At 34.4% G+C, this 22,952-nt stretch overlaps 1 protein-coding gene and 1 long non-coding RNA gene across 2 annotated transcripts; one reads left to right on the top strand and one right to left on the bottom strand.

Annotated features, from left to right (window-relative positions):
• Nucleotides 1-8,681: 8,681 nt before the first annotated feature.
• LOC130657273 (uncharacterized) lies at nt 8,682-15,366 on the bottom strand. The gene is made up of 3 exons (XR_008985096.1): nt 15,274-15,366; nt 9,606-9,801; nt 8,682-9,031 (listed from the first exon to the last, which is right to left on the bottom strand). It is a non-coding gene; the product is annotated as an uncharacterized LOC130657273 (long non-coding RNA).
• Nucleotides 15,367-15,792: 426 nt separating this feature from the next.
• Nucleotides 15,793-22,480, top strand: LOC130657269 (tRNA (guanine(6)-N2)-methyltransferase THUMP3-like). The gene is made up of 3 exons (XM_057460248.1): nt 15,793-16,676; nt 21,041-21,209; nt 21,526-22,480. The coding sequence occupies exons 1-3, from the start codon at nt 15,935-15,937 to the stop codon at nt 21,878-21,880; spliced, it is 1,266 nt and encodes a 421-aa protein (XP_057316231.1). The 5' UTR covers nt 15,793-15,934; the 3' UTR covers nt 21,881-22,480.
• Nucleotides 22,481-22,952: the final 472 nt, after the last annotated feature.

Raw genomic sequence — 22,952 nt, 5'->3', positions numbered from 1 at the left:
TAATCTTTTTTATTCAAATCGACAACTGTAACATAAATAAGTGTCACTTGAGAATTCTGCCTTTGTAGCTTTCACACAAACACCATGGAACCGTGATAAGCACTTATTGCAACCAATCCAGATGATTCTGTTGCAGATAGCACAGTGCGGCTCACGCTCAAATTCTTCCTCGCTGCTACTTTTGTACTTACTCTTCGTCTTTTCAACTATCTCATTTTCTTGGCTGTCATCCAACTTGCTGTCACCACTTTTGTACAATATTATTGTTCTTTTCTGTCGCACACATCGAATTTTTAACATATCCATTTTTTCTCTCTTTTTTTCGGACTGCATAGCTTCTTTACTTAGTTTTTTTCGTTCTCTCTCCTTTTTCTTTTTTCTTTTGCCTTCTCTTCTAACTCTTCCTAACTCTTCTTCTCCACCTTCTCTGGAAACACTTGTCGATGCTCGTTGCTTGTGAGAACTCTCAGTTCAGTTCTTTTGTTTGTTAGGTTTTGTTGCTGAAAAGATAAAGGCATCAGCCAAAGACTCCAGGATAGTTAGGCTTTGGTGCTGGAAAGAAAAAGGCATCAACCGAAGATGCTGGGATAATACCTGCTTCAATGAGAGGATTTACATGTGTTGTTGGAGTGGAGGTGGCAGGGCTTGCTGCAGTGAGAAGATTGGTTGGTGTTGTTACAATCATTTCATCATTTATCATTTCTTGAACATGATAGTTTAGTAGGCGACGTTTCGGGAGATCCTTTACTTTGCCCGATGATGGGAGAAGGATCTCCCGAAACGTCGCCTGCTAAACTATCATGTTCAAGAAATGATAAACTTTCCACAGTAACACTTTTTTATTTTTGGTTTGGGCCGATTTTACCCAAGCTTATTGGCTAAAAATAATTGCGAAATACATGGTATTGAAGCAAAGACAGATTATATAACATAAAATCATAAAAGGAAATGATGTACAGAAGGAGAGGTCATAAATAACACTATATTTAAAATTTTAATCATATTGTGAAAATATAAAAACTACGAGAAAAAACAGTGATTTTGCCATAACATTTTGCTTTTTTTTCAGAGGCCAAAATTCCAGGTCGCTAAAAATCTCTCATATATTTTTATGTTAGGATACCTATTATATAATAAAATAAAAAAATAAATAAATTACCTCCATTAATAAGATATAAAATTATTTGTTAGAATAAGTTAGTTGAGTGAAACCGAAAATCAGCGAAAAGAAGCGAGTTTTTAAATACATTGTTTTGGTACGAAACAGCGAGGCAAATTGAACGAAACTTATAAATCATAACGGCTTTGAGTATGAGAGGCAAGACATCGTGAAATAAAGTTGGAAATACAAGTTTAGGTGGTGAAAAATTTAATTTACTAAAGTGTTCGTAATTGAATGTGTCCGTAATTGTGTGTTTACAACATCATTATCAATAACATCAGTATTGTTATTGTTACTCTCAGTATCAGTATAGTTATTATCAATAATGGTGATATTATTAACATAATTTGACAACAAAACATCTGAAAATGTGTTACTATCCCCACTACCTGATATGTGACGTACACAAAGATTGAGAAGTGTGTACTGGTCTCAAGCCACAGCTCAACTGAATATATTCCATAAAGAAATACTGTATATCTTATATAATAATACAAAGTGTATGTGACGATCATAGCGGATATGTTTATTTTTTTTTGAAGTCGCCTTCTTTTCACGTTACTGCGCGACGTCAATAATACTACTTTAACGTCAATATCTTATATTAAATTTGTGAAGCCATTATTACAATGCACGTCAAACTTTGATTTGAGGAAGATCCCAAATTTTACATTAACAGAAAACAATTTCCATCTATTATTTTGCAAGGAACTTGTGACCATTTAAAATGTTTTAGAGATTGTTTTTTGGATTTCCTGGATCCAGTCATAATGCGCGCATATTTGAAAACAGTGATTTAAAGAAACGCATCACACACAACCCACTGTTGATGGTCCTCAAAGGGTCCTACTTAGTTGGTGATGCTGCATACAATATGCTGCATACAATTACGCACGATCTGTTACACGCAATGTCATCGAACGGGCATTTGCTTTACTTAAAGGACGTTTTCCTCGATTCAAATTAGTTGAAATCAAAGATTTGAATCATTTGTGTAGTTATATACTGGATGTGTGCAAACTTCATAATTTTTGTTTAAAAGAAGATATACGTCTCTGCGAAGACAAATTTGTAGATTTCTGTGTTGATTCCGAGGAAGAAATAATCATTTTGTGTGCTATGGTTCTTCATCAACAGATGCAGAAAGGAAATGAAAAGACATTGTAAAATTGTTAATGTGATTTGTTACTCAATATTTCAACTAATTAAAAATTATAATTTGTCAATTAACTGTTTAAATATAGCCATTTTTTCATTGTGCATTTCTTCTTTCTTGAATTCTTTCTGACGCTCCCGTTCTTCTTTTTTTTTCATAAAATTAAAGCCACATCAAGATGGAGTTGGAGGCTTCCGTAGCTGTGGATGTATATTTCTTCTTCTTGGTGGGTTGTGCAACTAACTCCGTATCATCAAAATCCAAATCAGCTTCGTCGTCGTCGACAGAGAGTGTCCGTTTGGAAATAGTGTTTCCCTCTCCTGATGAGCTTACAGTGACGGCAGGGGTGACGTTTGGTTTATTTCAGAGAATGTGATTCAACTTATTATAATAAACGCATGTTTTTCTATCATTACCTGATTGGCGATTATGATCATCGGTTTTTGTTTCGCCATTGTTCTCCACGTAGTTTCCACCTGCTTCCATGATGGAAAGTCTTTCACATATCCCTTCGCTTTCATTTCAATCACTATTTCATTTGCGATGATTTGCCATACAAATTTTTCTTCATGTTTTTGATAAATACTTATCAGTGCCTTGTTTAGATCTGCCCTCCAATAAAAGGGGAATACCTCTTTTTCATTATTTTCGGGTTGTTTTGAATCACTTGGCACTTCATGCGTTTGTAGGAGGGACGAAGGTCGAACTCCTTTTTTTACCTTTGTTCTTTTTTATTGTTGTTGTGGATGTTGTAACAGGTGGCAATTTCAGCTTCAATGGTGGTATCCAGGTTCTTTCTTCTTCTAAATTTCTGTTTGGAAATATACTTTTATCAATTGTTGAAAATTCTCCATCATAATTGTTCATAATCACTTTTGTATTATTGACAAAAAAAGTGCACATGTATTTGTTTTGATTTGATTGCCGCACTGTTTATATAATGTATTAATTATGTTACTACCCAACAAGCATAATTTTAAAATAATTATTTTAATTATGGTAACTTTTTGCAAATAAATTACTACGTTTGCCGCATTTTATCAGAATAAAATGGCGGAAAGTTGGTAGTCGCAGCATGAAGGTTTACACTGGAAGTCCAGGTTAGTTTAGCTATGAGTACCACCACTACTACGTTTGCCTTGCTTCCCCAGGAAGGCAAAGAAATTCAGATACAAGTACCACAAAAGACTGAAAAAAATGAAAAAATTCTGAAAATGGTGGTATTTGTGGTATTCGTAGCCAGATATTTTGTTGAAAAAAATGGGCCCTTAATGACGTCATCAAAAAAATCTTTAATCCTTAATATCTCTGCAACCGTTTGTCAAAGATACATGATCCTATACATTTTCTTGATCAGCGTTTCAAGATCTATACGATAAAGGCAATAGATATACAAATTTTTTAAAAAAAGTGTTGTTGCATCAATTCTTTTGATGTGGAAAATCTTGTCGAAACACTTTCTTTCTCTCTATAAAATTCTAAATATAATTCATCATTTGTTGTTAATTTCAAAAATGAACCACTTCTGAGTTTGCCTCTTCAACGTTTGATTTGGTAATTAAATTAACACCCCCTTGCATTTTTTTATACATTTTTGTGTTATTTTCATTTGAAGCCGTTCTCACTGCATCACCAGTGCTACTGCGATTATGACCAGCGTTTATTTCATTTAGTTTTTCATCAAAAATTGACATTTTCATTGTTTGAAATTAAATTTCACTTTGGATAGCAACAACACAACCATCTTCACAGCAGCCAAGTTTTTTTTCACGTTGCTGCCATTATGAATTCGAACAAAGAGTTGCGTCAAATGAAACTGCTTGACACTATTTGACGCTATTTGACACCAGGCTCACGATTTCAAGCATTCTTTATTCCATATCTTTTAAACCTGTGATGCTAGAAATACCATTCTTTTTTTATAATGTAGTGGTCAGACTGACGACGAAAAAGCTGCAGCGGTGACTCTGCTAAAATTTACATTTTTTGAGAAATCAGGGAAAAACTCTTTCTACCTCCTAATTTAGATGTATGTCACCTAATTAAGCTCTATGATACAGCCTATTTAGAAGGTCTCGAAATTTAACTATACAGCCTAATTAAGAGGATTTTCCTGACTGGCTATATCTAGGCCAAACTAGTTATTAAGATTTATTCATATATTTTTTGGAATGAAAGAACAAAATAGCACTGAACTGGCATTTTTTTCTGTGTATAGTCAGATGAGGTAATCGTTATGCACTTTTTTAATAATCATAAACTATGGCTGCGTTACGCAGCTCTTTTTTTATTCATGCAAAATTAGTTTCTTGTAACATATTCACCAAATATGAGGACTGTATGCAAGCGCTATCATGCACTTTTTCACACAAATATAATGCGTAATGATTAGGTCGAAGAAACTCTAATCATATTTTTAAGGCGGGTGCGTAATGATTATAACACCCTGTACAATTATTAAAATAGTTTGTTACGCACTTAAGATCTAATGGTTACGCATGAGATGTACGTAGTGATTTTGTGCCTTCTTTTATCTTTTTGAACATTAGAACTGCAACCGTCAATAATTTCAAAGAGCGGCAATAACTGATAACTGATAAAATATAACAGGGAATTGAAGTATTGTGTGGTAAAAATGGCCTTGAAACCTTCAGCTTTTATTTTACTAGCAGTTATGCAGCAACTACATTTCATTTGAATTACTCTACCATTTGCATCATTCGGAAACGTGCATTGCTTCTCTGTTCTTTTTTTTATCCTTTCGAACAATTCTTGAACTTTCGGATACTGTGGAAACTCCCATTTGCCACCACCCAAAAAAGTAGCAGTTAATGGCCCACAGATTACATTTTGGACAGCGAAGGTATCTATATCTTTCCCTAAAGCTGTTCCGAACTCGTTTTTTTTAATTTCCCGAAGGAGTCAAATGTCCCCAACTTTTTTTTGCAGACATTTTATCTCCAATCCTGCAGCAACACCGTTTTCATTATACAAAAATCGCGTTATGTACAAACTAGGCAATTGGATGTTGTTGTTTCTTCCTTTCTCTTTCTTCTTTTCTTAACAATGCCTTTGCTCTTCTTTGTCTCAGGCATTTTGCTCAAGTTTTTCCAGCTGCTCTTTTTGCGTAATAACCAACATGGACAATCAATTAGTTATTTTTAATGTGAAATGCAAAATCATTAATGTACTTATTCTTAAATAATATTTCACCTTTCTGCGAAGATCATACTTTTGTCTTCTTTTCTTAGGCTGATCTACTGAACCTTTTACTTTATCAAGGAACAGCTCTTCAAATACCTCACCTAATTTTAGGGTGAACTGGTTAATTGGTGACAACTTCCATCCATTTGGAATCCAGCAGAAGCCTGTAGGTGCTGGATATGGATATGGTCTAGGCCGCTCCAGCAAGATACTCATTTCATTAGTTTCATCACAAGTCCTGCCTGGCAGGGATAATGGAGATATACTTACATTAGGTATGGTTGTAGGTGTTGTATTAGGTAATGATAAAGGAGATTCTGCTTAGGAATTCTGCAATTGGGGAATTTACAATGATGTTGAGACTTGATTTTGAGGAAGACCCGCATTTGTCTAAAAGTACAAAAAAGATCCGTCAAGATGTTTATTCAACAGATTTATCCATTTGTATCAGTCACAAAAGAAAACAATGTACCTGTCTGACAATTTAGACCAATCAAGAGCTTTACCACTTTTTTCCATATTTCGCCAACAATCTTGGGTCCAAGCGTTGCTTTGGATGCATGGTTCTGTCAATTAGCCATATCCCTTCTAAATCCATTAATAGCACTTTTTTTCCTGCCATCTCTCCAAATGGAACAGAGTTCATTGACAAACTCAGATTTTGTCAATTGGGATTTAGCACCATTTTACTACATCATGCGCCGTCAAATTATAAACGCCGTTTCCTATAAAAAGTGTACCGTCAATGTTCCAATGGATCGTGGAAGTCAAAAATGATAAATGGATTCGATGTGTTTGCTTTACGTACTAATCATTGCAGCATCCTTGTCACTAAGTCTGTTTCTTTTCATGAATCTTTTTATCCAAATCAGTCCAGAAAGAATTTCTAACATTCAGTTTTGAAACCTTACAAAAACAGTTTATAGCTTACCAAATTTTCATCCAACATAGGACCGTAGGACTGTCTGTCTGCAACATGCAAAGTAGATGTGTCCTTTTTTTTGATTTAGCCAGAAAAGTTATGTCTTAAATTTAAAATTTTCTGAGGTTACGGCACAATGTCAATAGCATTAATGTAACATCAATAGCATTTTTAGTATTAGCGAAGCCATTGCATTGCACTTTTATGTTTAAGGCTTTATATCTTGGAAATAGCTGGAAATAACCGACATCATTTCTCGTGTAGGTATAACTAGGGACCACCTGAGACCAATTTGGGTAAGTTTCCCAAAACCTGGGTCGCCGAATCCGATTTAGAATGGACAGGTTGACAACGTCATCAGAAGTACATTTTCTTGATCAGTGTTTCAAGTTCTATATAATGAAGACAATGGGTATACCTAATTTTTGTTTGAAAATTTTTTTGTATATGCACTGCGGACATCAGCAAAACATCTAAAACAATACTTTTCCATTGCTCTTTTGCCTAAGTGAATATTTTACGAGCGTAATCGACTAGAGAACTCTAAAATTGTAAGAAGCTCTGTTCATAGTGATCATGCGACTAGAACCGTGCCATATGTCATCTCTTACTATGTTAGGAGCAGCTTGGGTATCTTGGATGAAAAAACCCTGATAGCCAGCATGCTCCATTAAATATTCACGACTTTGTGTATTCGTTGTCATCTTCAACTTCCATTGTTTCTCTTAGTGCTTTAAAGACATTTTGTTAGTACTAGTGGCCTTGTGGGCTGCTTCTCCAGAAGGAGATTTTCGCTAGCCACAATACAGTGTAATTAAATCAGGATTATGATTTCTGCAAAACTCAGTAATTCCCAGCTTTTTGATATTTTTCTTTTCCTCTACATTTGCCTGTGTACAATATATAATGTCTCTTATTCTTCTTCGCCACACGTTGACTTGATTACTAAAGGTCAAAAATAAATATTGATGATGCAAAGTTAACATTACCGCAAACAACTGAAATTAGTAGAGAAAAAACAAAATAAAACCTGATACTACACGTACACGTTACAAACTAGCTTGCATATTTTTAAAACCATTATTTTGCTTTTTGTCTTGAAGGCAAGTTAGCTCATTCAAAATGCTGCTATGCAATCATCTTTCACAACATATGACCAGTATGTGACCATCTGGAAGAATGTGACACTTTGTACACCACCAATTTGACTTTCCCTTTCGTTTAGCCACCATATCTTCAACTTTCTTTCAAGCAAGCTTATCACAACGGTTTGAATTAGTAAAGTAAAGCTGGTTTGCAAATAATTAGGCACTGTAATCAAGTAAACCACCATCTAGATGTGGAAACACTGTAGATCAATGTCCATTGGCTTGTTTATTAGTAGCTACTTGTTTTTCGACAAGAATTTGTTTTTTTTTTTGTGACATGCGAGCTTTACTTTTTCCTGCATTATTATTTTTTATGTTGGAGACAAGTGGGGGACGTTTAAACTCTTGAACCCCAAACACTAGAACAGAGCGTCTGAGCTAGCAACTCTCTCAGTTTTAACTTTCTTTTCTCTGATAGCTGAAATAATGTTGCAAAAATGAAATAAGTTTATTTTTATAGCCATCTGTAAGAAAAAATTCAAAATGTAATTATTGTTTCAGAGGTTCTTAACCAGCTTTGTGAACATTACAACGCAAGTTGAATACAGTATACTGATAAAAGTTGTTTTCACAAAAAATAAAGTCTTTTTAGTAAAATGCTGTTTTTTATTTACCTTATTTTGATGTGATGAAAACAAAATTTAAGGAAAACAAAGTTTGTTTAAAAAAAAGGCAATAAGAGGAATTTTAATCAATACGACACCAGCTGGTCGTTGATATTGTTTAGAAAAGAATACTGACTGCAAGTGTGTGCTTGTGTAAAACAAAAAACAAAAAAAACTTTGTACGTAGGTACCAAAGAAATATTAAAAAAATAAACATTGGTTCAAAAATGATTAGATATCTGATTCTGATGATTCGTCTTCTAAGTCTGAAAGAGTATATTTCACAATATCTAAAGCATTGCCTGAATTATCACCAGTCTTCTTTCGTTTGACTGGGTACTTGTGTGGCTTAGCAGCAGATATTCTGCGGACTCTCTGGTTATACCACGCTTGAACACTCTGATGAGGATTGAAATCTTCAATTTTTTTCTCTTCTTCGCAACTCTCAGACACACTTCTAGTCGTTCTCGACTTATCTCTAACATTTGTTTTGACTTTATTCATTATACTAAATATGTGTTCAAGTTTTGCATTAGTAAAGGGAGTTATTAAAGGAAACTCGATGATATGCAACATATTTTTCCACTAAATTTTTAGGTTGGAATTGATCAGAACTTTAGCCCACGCATCCAAATATTTTCCTTCTCTTGAAGGTTTTACTCGATTTTTTATGATATCAACCATTCTTTTTCAGCAAGTTCACACACTTTGTTGGTGCACTGCTTCATCTCCGTAAGACATCAGACTATTTTTATCGTCAGACAAACTGGAAACATCAAGTGTTCTGACCAGATGGTTGTACACAGGATTTTTCTGCCTTCAAATCTAACTGCGCTGAAAAAAAGAACACCGATTTTCTATTAAAAAACACTTTCAATCTACCTGTTTTATTCTAATTTTATGATAAATTAACATGTAAATATTTTATGCAATCATTTATAGTGAGTTGCGCGTCATAAATAAGGTTTTAATAACAATTTGTTATAATAAAAACGGCTTTTCAGAAGCAAATGTTACGAAACTTGCACACATATTTTCAGTCGAAACTTTATTAAATATGTACAAGTGAAATGCACTAATGTAAGGGGTTATTATTTCTTCTTCCAGCATAAAATAATCAGGCAAAACATGAGAATTAAATGGAAATACTACCAACAAAAAGAAGGAATGATTAATTTTTAATATCACAAAAGAAGACAACGAAGTGATACAAAAATATTCAATTAGCAATTTTATCATTTTTTTGCAAAGTGATTCGCAAAAATGGTGTTTGGATTCGCAAATTGCGAACTGCTAATTCGAACCCCGCACAATATCGTCTTAGTATTAGTAGATCTACATTTTCATAAAGCACAGCATTTGTCAGCGAATTATTGTACTTTTATGTCCTTGATGCTGATATTTTTACCTTCTTTGATGCTCGTTGTAGTCCAACAAACCATGAAAGGATAATCTTTTTTTTGTCGAGATATGCGTTTTGCAGAACGCCAGAACCTTTGTCTATCCTTTCTTTATCCACTGGAACCCTATGACAGTCTGGCTTATTTATTTTGATCTTCCTTTTATTACGAATCTTGCTGGAATTTTAAACTTCAATTTGTTATCTAGAAAATGAATTTAAAGTAATTAGAATGAATAAACTCCAAGGTACCAAAACATTTTTGCTGCTCTTGTGTCAGCTAACACCTATTTTGTTAAGAAAGTAAATTCACTTAATAATTGTTGCACAGACTGTTGTTTATATTTTTTCCTGTGTATATGGTGTTCTCAATGCGAAATCATTATGTCACACTGCAACTCATTTATAGCATATATATATATTTTTTTTTTTCTTTAGTGTAGAAGACATAATTTTTGTGAGTTGCTTCTCTATCATTTTTCTTAACCTTTTTAAAAAATTGTTGAAATTCTGTATATTGAGGAAAATTCCATTTCTTTTTAACCCTTTTAGTGGACCACAAACAATGTCTTAGAGTGGGAAAATCTCCACATCTGCCCCTGAGATGTCATATTCCTTAAAAATACAGTCGTATAGCCTGGTACTGAATCAAGCTCATGCAGGGCATGTTCTACATTTTCTTCTGATCAATTAACCACTTTCTTTTGTACTTTACGACTAACTGCTTGTCTTTTACCCATTTTTTATTTGAAATTTCGCTAAAGAAGCTGAAATAACCAATCTGTTTGATTGCTATTTGAAAAAGAAAAAGTTTTTTATGGCTTATAAGGAACATGTGCTGCTCAAGCCTTATGATTGAATGTCTAAATTTAGGCTTTAGTTTGGGCCATTTAAAACATGTGTAATGAATAAAATAATATCCTTCATTACACATACTTTTTTTCACTACCCAAGCAAATATAGTCCAAAACATATTGTTAAACCCACGGCTTTACGAACTAGCCAATAGCTAGCCTTATTCTGATTGTACTCATGCGCGTACACAAAACGTTAACCGAAAATTCAAACATGGCGTAGCGAAGTTGATATTGGCTGTATACGGAGCACTTCAAGAAATTTGCACCCAGTGCTTTTTGATTAAAAATTGTTTGTTATATTTCAGGCATGATCTAGGGCTAACATTGTAGTATTTATTGTATTGTCTATTTTGTTGTTTCAGACCTTTTATATATATAAGGCGAAAATTAAAACCTGATCCCTGTTGCTCCTAATGTAGTCTTTATGTTTGTGCAAAGAAGAAAAACATTCAAATGATGTGATAGGTAGAATAACTAGAATTCTCAATCTCACCCGGATGTGTTAAAAGCCATAAAATTTTACAGCTCTAAGGTTTTAATAACATTATATCTGGTAAGCAAACTTCATAATTAGATACTGTTGCCATTTCACCCTCTAGTGAGAAAATTTAGCATAGATCATTTCTTTAATACTCTTTAATACTTTTTTATCCATAATGGCTCTCCTATTTGGTTTGCTGAACTGAGAATTTTGATGGAACTACATGCAAAACCTTATAAATAGTCTGATAATGTGGTGCATCAAAGGAATTGTTATTATCACATCAGAAATCATGTGGTAACCATTTCTTACATCAGATGAAGGCGTGTTTCTTTTTCAATCATGTTGCTCAGCTAATTGAAAACTTTGCAAATCTTTCAGGGTGTATTATTATTTAGTTGCTATAAATTACAAAATTTTTCAAAACATGGACAGAATACTTTTTTCTGCAATTTAAAACATGATTATATACTTTTACTACTTCTTCTTCTTTCAGTGTCACTTGTAGCTAGACAAATTTTTAATATAGATTTTATTCTTTGTCATTTTTAGATTCAACAAAAAAATCTTTGTCAGAAGGTTGAGTTTTATTCTCTTTTAAAATTCTCTTGTTTTCAGTTTGTAAACTCTTCAAGAATGTGTAAACTGAATGCTGATGAAGCTATTGTAGTGCATTTTGTTATCATATTTTCAAATGTACCAAACAATACAAGTGGAGTTAACCGATATAAGATTAAATTTTTTTAGCTATGTTGCATTCATCAACAACAAGATTTACATTTTGCATATAACCAAAACTGATTGTTAGGATTTAACTCTAAAGCTACTCCAAGATTTTAATTTCCTGACAAATTTGTTATAACTTTTTCAATCTTAAATTGCTAGGAAACACAGAATTTTGTTTTTTAAGATTCTGTGTATATATACTATGTCAGACAGTACAATTTAAAAGCATTGATGATGAGGTGTTAGCCACTCTATACACAAGAGATTTTAATTTCGCCAATTTGATAATTTTGCGAATGGATCTATTTTTTCCGCAGATACTCATAGTTTAGTGAGTGAGGGTCACTGGCACGGTATTAGCTTACCTGTAAACCCATGTGTGCGTGATTAGAGTGAGGGTCACTGGCACGGTATTAGCTTACCTGTAAACCCATGCAAGTGCGATTAGAGTGAGGGTCACTGGCACGGTATTAGCTTACCTGTAAACCCATGTGTGCGTGATTAGAGTGAGGGTCACTGGCACAGTATTAGCTTACCTGTAAACTCATGTAAGTGCGATTAGAGTGAGGGTCACTGGCACGGTATTAGCTTACCTGTAAACCCATGTGTGCGTGATTAGAGTGAGGGTCACTGGCACGGTATTAGCTTACCTGTAAACCCATGCAAGTGTGATTAGAGTGAGGGTCACTGGCACGGTATTAGCTTACCTGTAAACCCATGTGAGCGTGATTAGAGTGAGGGTCACTGGCACGGTATTAGCTTACCTGTAAACCCATGTGTGCGTGATTAGAGTAAGGGTCACTGGCACGGTATTAGCTTACCTGTAAACCCATGCAAGTGCGATTAGAGTGACGGTCACTGGCACGGTATTAGCTTACCTGTAAACCCATGTGTGCGTGATTGGAGTAAGGGTCACTGGCACGGTATTAGTTTACCTGTAAACCCATGCAAGTGCGATTAGAGTGACGGTCACTGGCACGGTATTAGCTTACCTGTAAACCCATGTGTGCGTGATTAGAGTGAGGGTCACTGGCACGGTATTAGTTTACCTGTAAACCCATGCAAGTGCGATTAGAGTGACAGTCACTGGCACGGTATTAGCTTACCTGTAAACCCATGTGTGCGTGATTAGAGTGAGGGTCACTGGCACGGTATTAGCTTACCTGTAAACCCATGCAAGTGCGATTAGAGTGACGGTCACTGGCACGGTATTAGTTTACCTGTAAACCCATGTGTGCGTGATTGGAGTAAGGGTCACTGGCACGGAATTAACTTACCTGTAAACCCATGCAAGTTCGATTAGAGTGACGGTCACTGGCACGGTATTAGCTTACCTGTAAACCCATGTGTGCGTGATTAGAGTGAGGGTCACTGGCACGGTATTAGCTTACCTGTAAACCCATGCAAGTGCGATTAGAGTGACGGTCACTGGCACGGTATTAGCTTACCTGTAAACCCATGTGTGCGTGATTAGAGTGAGGGTCACTGGCACGGTATTAGCTTACCTGTAAACCCATGCAAGTGTGATTAGAGTGACGGTCACTGGCACGGTATTAGCTTACCTGTAAACCCATGTGTGCGTGATTAGAGTGAGGGTCACTGGCACGGTATTAGCTTACCTGTAAACCCATGTGTACGTGATTAGAGTGAGGGTCACTGGCACGGTATTAGCTTACCTGTAAACCCATGCAAGTGCGATTAGAGTGACGGTCACTGGCACGGTATTAGCTTACCTGTAAACCCATGCTAGTATGGTATTAGCTTGCCTGTAAACCCATTGTTCTTATGTTGTATTTTATTTTGGTTTTGTTTACTTTGAGTTTATTTTGCGGGTAGAAAAATCCTGTATTGAGTGGTTAATCACTGAAATGCTTTGATGCACTATACAATTTTTTGTTTAATTTGATTGAACATTTCGACCAACCGGTGACCTTCAGTTAGAGTGAGGGTCACCTTCAGTTTTAATCTAAGCCCGACATATGTGCTTGTCCACTTATGTGTAGCTTTTTCTAAAGATTTACCTTGACATGAAAGTCAGAGTACGCTTATAAGTAATTATTTTGATAACACTAGTGATGGAACTAGCAGGCTGAATACTAAGCCTGATTATTTTGTAAACATTTTGTATTGACGGTTGAAATGTCTATGGTTTTAGGCGTCGTGTACACTTTGAAAGTGAAACTCACGCCGGCTTTTTTTTTCACGTATAAATAAAAATTGTTCTCAAATATATGCTGAAACTTAGCTAGAATGTTTATCATTAAACAAGAAATAACTCTTTGTCTGGCTGAAACGCAATTCTCATATGTTAACAATGTTAGAATTACTGAATATTTCGCTCTTTTAATTTCTTCAAGAGCGAAGGAGGCTTATAATTTAAGATAAAAAAAACTATCATGGAGAAAAACACAGCGCTAGCAAAATAGAGACGAGCAAGAGTGGTATATATATGCTTATTATTTTTCTTGCTGTTTTAATTATCAATGAGAAAGTATTGGTTTCCTTTTATTTCAGATGTGCCAGAAAAAAAGAAACTAAAGTGAAACCTGAAAGAAATACAAAATGGTAGTACAATTTGTACGTCAGCGATACGAATGGAGATGCTTGGCTGCAAAATTGTAGAATAACTACACCAAATTTTGTAAAATTATTGTAAGTTCGTAAAGATTTTGTTTCGCTTAAAAAACCAATTACAATAACATATTTGAAAGTTCAAGGATCTCTTCTGATGACATTTGAATTCATTTGCCATCACAAAAAGTTACTACCAGCGTAATAATTCATGAATATGGAACCTATATTCCCATCAAGCAACCTTCGGAAAATGCACAGGATTATTTTTGCTGCAAGATATTTTTTTGTGTTGTTTGCTCTCCTAGCTTGTTTGATGAAAGTTTTTGATCATTGTAAATCAAACGAACAGGTTATATTCAATCAGATGCTACGTTCTGTTCGCAACCAAATAAAATGTGTGTTCGGAAAATTGAAAGCAAGTTTGGTCATTTTAGGCTTTTTATTGGGATTTAGGTCATATCAAGAGTTTTATCAAGGATATTAGCTTTATTTTTATATTTTAGTTTTTCGATGTCACTATATCATTTATTTAATGTTTTAATGCAAATATTCCATGAAATGGACTGTACAAAATGATCTACTAGTACAAGAAAAAGCAAGCCTTGTTGATGGCAAATGTGCCAGCTCTCAACAACACCAAATTGCAATAACGAATTGTATGGGCTGAACAAAAGGGTTCACTGCCTCAAGTAGATTGTACTACTTAAGTGAAGTGCCAAACAGTCAGCTTTTAATTTATTTCAGTTTAATTTTTCCAAGCTGTTTTATTCATGCGCTGAGCTAGTGGAGTCTTGAACCTTGCAATTTACAGACGGATGCTCTACTGACTGAGCTATCTGGTCCTTTCATTTGAAGCAATCTTCTTCAGTATATTATTATTTTTTTACTTTTTTAATTAGCATTGTTATATTTTTTAAAATTCTTTGCTGAATATCATACATATAATTAGCTGATTTTGTTCCTTTTGTATAAATTTTCTTTTATCTTTATTAACTATACCTTTTAGACCAAAATGCAAACTAATAATATTTTTTTGTACCTGTTTTTGTGACGACTGGTAATTCTGATGTTTTGCACAAAAGGGGTGTAAACAGATGTTTCTTTATCTCTGCAACTACAAGTGATGTGTAGCAAATATATTTGTTTTTTTCTTTTGTGGTGATCCAGGTGTACTATTGTACAACAAATGGTTTCTAATAAACGTAAACCTTTTGAAAACTCCGCTTTGTTTTTAACAAATTTAATGACTGTTTTTCCGTTGAAGCGTTTATGGGCGCAGCTGCTGGCGCCTAAACGTTGACGCTCAATATGCTCAACTCATTTTATAATAAAAATGGCAGCGTTTTGTGAATTTTTATTGGTTGTTAAGAATGTAGTTTGTGCGCAAACACTTGAAAATTGAATCGCTTTAACTTCCAGAGCTGCCCGAATACAACTTAGCGACCGGGAAAAGATTCTAATGCGCATGCGCATATACTTGAAATAGCTGCGGGTAGGAACGTGTTAATGAGCAGCAGCTTTAAAACAAGTTTTAGGCTGCAAATCATAATTTTAATTTTGTTTTTTTTTAGGTTTCTTTAAAAACATTTGAATTTATGAACATCCTAAAGATAATTATAGTAAACTTTCTTATAAAAAGTTCATCTTCTGACACCAGATACCGCGTGTGTTCTAAATAACATAACAAAATAAACAATACAATGGATGAAGCCGAAACAGTAACAATTATATGCTCCTGCATTCCTGGTTTTGAGACTGTGGTACTGGCTGAGTGCAAGGAGAAACTAGGCATCCAAGCGTCTAAAGACATCCGCGGTAGAATAAAACTTGATATTTCTATGGCAGACATTTTAAAACTCCTAAATCTTCGTTCGGTTCACCATTACTATGTTGTGGTAGAACATATTGATGAGTTTTTAAACGGTTCTGAAACACAAGAAGAATTGGTTTCTAAATTTGCAGCTTTATCTGGCAATGTGAATTGGGAAAAGGCTTTAAAAACTTGGAAGATATTCAAAGTGCATAGGCAAGCGAAATGTAAAGGTAATGACAAAGAACAAAATGCCAATGGCGAACGCAAAAAACCGAAGTTTGATACAGATGAAAATGTCGCTGACAAAAATTATGCGGAGATTGATCCAATAGCAGCCAAGGAAATGTTAAGTTTCCGTGTTACGGCCACACGAACTGGCACTCATCAGTTTACTTCCATGGAGGCGGCAACGCACATTGGGGGAGGTATTAACGACTTATTGTTGTGGAAAGTTGATTTGAAGCACTTTGACATTGAGGTTGTGTCAAATATTCTGGACAATTCAATAACACTTGGAGTTCAGTTGACAAAAGATAGTCAATCGTTGCGAAATATTACTCACTTTGGACCAACTACTTTGAAAGCTAACATATCTTATTGTCTTCTACAGTTGGCTGGTATTCAAAATGGTAAGCAGCTTGTTTTTTTGTTTTTTTAATTTTTGGTTTTGTTGACTAGTAGGGTGCTATTGTTTGTTATTAACTGATAACTTTTTTTAACGTGTACATAAAGCCTTTACGACGGGCTTTATGCAGCACGGTATAATTTTTACCTTATGGCAACCATAATTAAAAACCACAAGAAATATTGATCATATTTATAATTTTAATTTCATCAGCACAATTAGCAACAAGCAAAACGGCATCGAATTTGTGTGATAGTCTCTTTTTACCAATCGATAACGCCGGATATTTATTTTTTGTTTATTATTGTTCAGAAATATTATTTTAACTATCATCTCGAATCCTCTATTACCATTTTAGAGTCAGGGTTAAACCTTTTGAATCATTTTATCGAGTCGTAATTACATGCAAAATTTCGCCGAATCAGCACATTTTTCTTTCAACATGGAATATCTTAGGTAAAATAAAAATTAAAATGGAAAATGATTAACAATTTCAAAACAACTTTTCATCCAATCTTGAATGAGTAAATTCATTACTTAAAAAAAAAATCAACACAAAAATGCTGACATCAACATAAAAATGCTAAATTTTGACTGTTTTTATTATTTAACGAACTTTAATTTAACTCTGTAATGAAAGAAGTAAAATTGACCTATGTTTTCATCCCCTCTTTTTTAAGTTCTATCCAGTGCTACAAAGTAGATTTTGAATAAGAAGACATTGAAAATATATCTCTTGTACAAGGGGATGGAATTGGTTTATTTTGATCTGCAGAAGACGAAAAAGCAACTTAGCCTAAAAACTCTCTAAATTAAGAAATACTACGTTTTGAAAAGTAAAACTTGTGATGGAAATCTTTTTTTATTTTATGGTGGTATTCCAGTGATTCTTTTAAAACTTCTTAAAAATTAATAGCAGAATGCATTTTGCTTTCTGTCTTCGTGAAAGTAAAATACTTTATTTCTACATGCATAATTCTATTATGTACCCCGCATAATTATAATAGTCACCTTCATGTTGTTTCACAAATTTGACTATTCAGAACTAGGTATTGTTTTTATGTGACGTAATTATCATTTTGAGGCAGCGTGCACGTTTTTCTTATTTTTACTACTACGACCATTGTTTTCCAAACTTTTCAAACGTGATGTCACTACATAAAAGTCAATTAATTTCATACCATTTTTCGCCGAATAGAAAAATACAACAATTACCGGTGAGAGTTAGTGAAAATACAGCGACAAATCTTTTTAGCAATGTCTATGAAGACAGGCCGCAAAAGTATTTTTTTTATCAGATTGTTTTGGACAATGAAGGTTTCATTGATATTGAAAAAATTATTTCGTAATGATAATTGTTAAATCTTTTGTTGTCTTTGAGAAGGAAATACTATTTTTAATTTTGTTTAAAGAATATTCTATTAGTGCCGCCCTCCAATAAGCGAGCGCTAATAAGACGAAATACTGTGCATGATTGACGCATTCGTTTATCACTGTTTCGTCAGACGTTAAAAAAAGGTCGGCAAAAATATTAGTCACTTGCACAAACTTTAATCATTTTTTTCTCATTATTGCAAAAAATTGTTCAGTTAAAAAAAAATTCTGGAAAAAACGTTGGTCGGTATAAAATATTAGTCACGTGTCAAAAATTTCATCATTTTTTGCTGATTTTTGAAAAACGAAATCATACAAAGGAATTAAATAAATTCTTCTTACCATTAAATAATAATTAGAATAAAATTGAAATAAAAATTAGAATCAGTTAAAAATGTTTGATAGTTTAAAAAAAGTCTGATAAAAAATCTTGGTGAAAGATGCGACCATTGTTAGACGAGGTTATCGTGTGGAAATTAAAACAAAAAATTGAAGGGAGAGCTAAAAACGACATAACCGTACAAAATATTAGTCACTGGGCAAAAATTTGATCATTTTTTACTGACTGCATTTTTTACCAATATGGTATTTGTTTTAAGACATTACCAAATTGTTTGAGAATATTCTCACCATTACCATAACTTAGGATTCTGAAAGTAGTTAAAATAGTAATTATATAGCACATTGAAGTGCAGCTCCTCGTTTGTGCTTTGAACCAAAATGATTGGTGATCCCACAATCTTTTTTTTTTGTAATTACTGTTGATTGGAAACTTCTTTTAATTACTGCCAAAAATAGAGGCTATAATTGTTTGATCACTAGCATAATATTCCAGTTATTGGAAAGCAGTTTTGTAATTTGTTTAATAAGAATCACAAACTATTTCTTCGGAATATGATTACTGTAGGGTGGCCGTATATTTGGTTTCAACAAAAATTCGGCACCTTGGCGCATAATTTATTTTGTTTTGTGTATCTCGCGAGAACATTTGGTCGCAAACGAGGAATTCTGGGATTTTTTTGCGAAAATGTTTTTCCGAGACAAAAACACAAGCTGTCCAAGTTAAAAATCACAAGTGCGTTTGTAGAGTGGCCACGCCTCCTGAAATTTAAGAATAATTTTCCTTATCTTACATAAAGAAATGAGGTTAAAAATTCTCCTTAAATATGACTCTGATTGGCAACCCTGGTTTACATATATGAATTGCATAGCTACTAAATTTTGACTGCGATGAAAGCATTCCCAACAAATGGATACAGAGCAAATATTGATTTTATTTGCGTAGCTGCGACAAATTTTTGTGGTTTTCAATGGCAACAGCATTATTAAAACATTCCAATATTTTTACAACTTTCGTTTAGGTGTTATCGCGGATGCGGAACACATTCAAACAAACCAACAAAATAAACATTCAAAGAACACAACAGCGCTATCATAGCGCTAATTCCAATCTCACAACTTGATCAATTATGTTAACAGCTGCCACATCTTTTTGATGTGGCAGCCATCACGCGTGAGATGTAGTGTTTTGTGGTTTTGCTGTCAACTTCGGTAATTGTTAATTATGTCTTTATCTTCACATTTTCAAGACCATGTTGTTTTTAATGGCACCTAAAACTATTATGTGTTATGCAACGATCCTGTGTTCTTGTTGATAAAAAAAATTATTAATTGTGTTCAACATGTTGCCAAAATTCTGTGCAAATTTTATAAGCAATGTTTTATAAGCAGCACGTGGTTTAAGTCCTTCAAAAAAGTTACATCCAGTAAGTAACAGCCTGCAATATAAAAAGAGAGGGGGTAAACAGAGACAATAAAAGCAGAAAAAAATTCAAGGTACATCTTGTTCTCAAACTAGACAAACAAAAGTTACTCTTCAGAGTTATGTAAATATATCATACGGAAAATGAGATTAAAACCAAAGGTTAATTTCGATATACACGCCTAACGAATTAAGCAAAAGAAAAATTGCTCTTCCCAAGCTTAAAGTCAACCATTAACCAACAGTTGATCACGGTAAAGAAATACACTTCAACAACATTGAGCTTCGACCAAACTTTTGTGTGAGTTATAAAAAATGCGTTTAGTTCTGAGACAACGATTTACTCTTTGGAGGGAAGTAAGGGAGAAGGTGTGTGGCTGCCTTCGCAGTAAAATGTTTTTAGTAACGTGCCATGTGGATTATGTCGAACAGTCAGCACATTGCAGTTATCATGCAAGTTAAACTAATCAGTGTATTTAACGACTATCTGGCGAAGGTTAGGTCTGCGTGGAATGCTTATTAATGATATGTAACAATGTTATTAAATTATATTCTTGCTCAATTTAGCAGGTAATAACACTTGTTACATCTTTCAGCACTTTTTTGGCAGTGGAATGTGATTTCTCTAATGAGGTTTGGCTTGTTGATATAAGTATGTCCGTACTATACTTCCTGGTACTTTCCCCTTGTTAGATAAATTGGATGTTCATGACTCTTTTTTTATTGCTCTATTATAGTAATAATCCTGTCATTTTTCATGCTATGAAACTTTTTCGGACAAAAAACGGTATAGCCAAATGTCGACGTTTAAGTGTTGCATAGTATTGTGTTTTCCCTAACCGCTTTTTAATAACAGCCACACCTGAGAACGAACGTATTTAGCTAGCGCGACACTTAAGTGTTTGAAGTTAGTAGACTATAATAGTTTTTCCCTTTTTTCTTGTAAATACTCTCCCCTGTGGTGCGAAAATTTTGAATATAAACACCACCTGAAATCGTTATTCTGACAAGTTACGCCGCGGTAACTTATTCACTATTTTGTTATGACGTTATCGTAAATTTAAATGCGTAAGGCCAGCCGAAACTACTTCATAGGTTGATATAATTTGTGTTTTTTGTCACTGTTTATTCCGCGTGTATTATCCTACAACTTAAAAGTCAAGTATATCCCGCATATCTTGTGGTGCCAAGTGTTATTCTGTTGAGAAATACAATCCCCTTTCACATTTCAGGTGATATTGTTTGCGATCCTATGTGCGGCGGAGGCTCGATTAGTATCGAAGGCTCGATAAGCAGCGCGGCTTCATTCCACGTGGCTGGCGATAACCACGAGGTCGCTGTACAATATGCCCAGGACAATTTCGAAGCAGTTTGTGGTGGACAGAAAGACCTGGCATTGACGTATGATTTTGATAATTTGATTGTTTTCTTTCTTTTTTTATTATACTGCACTGTTTTCATGCCCTTTTATATTTTCAACATATTCCCGTTACCATGCCCATACATTTTGAAACGTAAATGATTTTTGGTTCCAGACATCATATTTCTGTGATGTGTGTCTCGAATCTCACTGGCTACATATAGAATTGTGTTCTACTTCAGAAGTACCTCGCAGTCTTTATCCCAGTAACATATGTTTCATTGGGAATGTTTAAGCCATGTAACCCGCGACCTGTGTTTTCTTAGCATGTCTTCCACGTCTATTCATCTTGTTTAGAAACTTCACGTTACCTTTCTCCGTTCTACGTTGGGACGTGTATCAGTTACCATTGCGAACAGGGTGTGTCGACCGTATCGTGACAGACTTGCCATTTGGTAAAAAGATTGGAAGTAAGGAACGGAACGTGTTCTTGTATCCGAATGCTTTGAGAGAAATGGCGAGAATATGTCGACCTTCAGGAAAAGCTGTTTTGCTGACGCAGCATAGACAAGCCATGGGGAGGGCGTTAGGGCGTACTTCTTGGTGGAAGGTGCAAGAGAAACGAATGATAAATATGGGAGGAATGAATGTCACTGTTTATGTTTTAGGGAGGACTGCAGATAAATACGTTGCTCATGATTCTACTAAATAGTGAACAGTTATTCGTTCATAGTTTTACCAGTACATATTTCGTATTACGCCTCTTATTTATAAATATGCCATGCATTTAAAGTCGCACCAGTCTTGTAGTAACGACTGTACGCCATTAAAATGGGCGTTAACTTCGTTACAAATATATTTTCTTAACTTTCTAATTTCCTGTCTTGGCAGATGGAAACGTCAATAATTATTCAAGTGGACGCAATCGATCATACGCAAAAGTACGTTTGCCAATTAAGATAAGTTACGATATGATGACAAATATATTCTGAATATCTTAAAAAAGACTGGATACTAAAGTTGCATTCACACATGACTTCACAGCGTCTAATTAAAGCGCATGAGTAACAAAGTCGCTTTGATTGAATGAGTCTTACTTAGAAACGAATACGTCTATTTGGTAACAGCTGAGAAAGTCTCTTTAAGGTAAATCTTCTCCCTTTTTGCACGTCAATACGTCTTTCTTGTGCATTTTGTGGTTGCAGTGTTTATCATCTATGGTTGAGTAAATGTGTTTTTATGGAGAATTTATAATTTTTTTATCGTACGACTTGTATAATAAATTACGAAAATGTGATTTTACCATGACGCATTTTTGTTTAGTGTATAATGCTATGGTCAGCTTCCTTGTTCACACGAAATGTTGGGGTATGAAAGGGCGATATTGAGTTTTTGAAGGGTTGCGGGTTAAATGATTTAATGCTTGGGAAATTTGTTACGCACTAATAATTGTAGTTGTTTTTACAGCCCACGTGTTATTTCCCATTGCGACCTTAAATTTAAATTTTGAATTAACCCACTAATGTTGAAAAAGAAATAATTTCCGAATCTTTTGATTACTCAAAACTTGGAGGAAAACTCAAAATAAATCTCTTCGTTTTTTACATCCGGTTTTCTTCTTCCTAATTAGAATTAATTTAATAAGAAATCGTCTACTATAGGGAAGGATTTCTCCTTCGGCTTGTTTTTTGATAGGATATGGAATTACCTGTTTTTGGTTATAAAGATGACCTCTTTGTTGGGAAAAAAAGTTAATATTGCTAATAATGACGACATGAACTTTT

This window comes from Hydractinia symbiolongicarpus, chromosome 9, assembly GCF_029227915.1.
Source record: "Hydractinia symbiolongicarpus strain clone_291-10 chromosome 9, HSymV2.1, whole genome shotgun sequence".
Lineage (NCBI taxonomy): Eukaryota > Metazoa > Cnidaria > Hydrozoa > Anthoathecata > Hydractiniidae > Hydractinia > Hydractinia symbiolongicarpus.
This window is presented reverse-complemented; position numbering and strand designations above follow the sequence as displayed.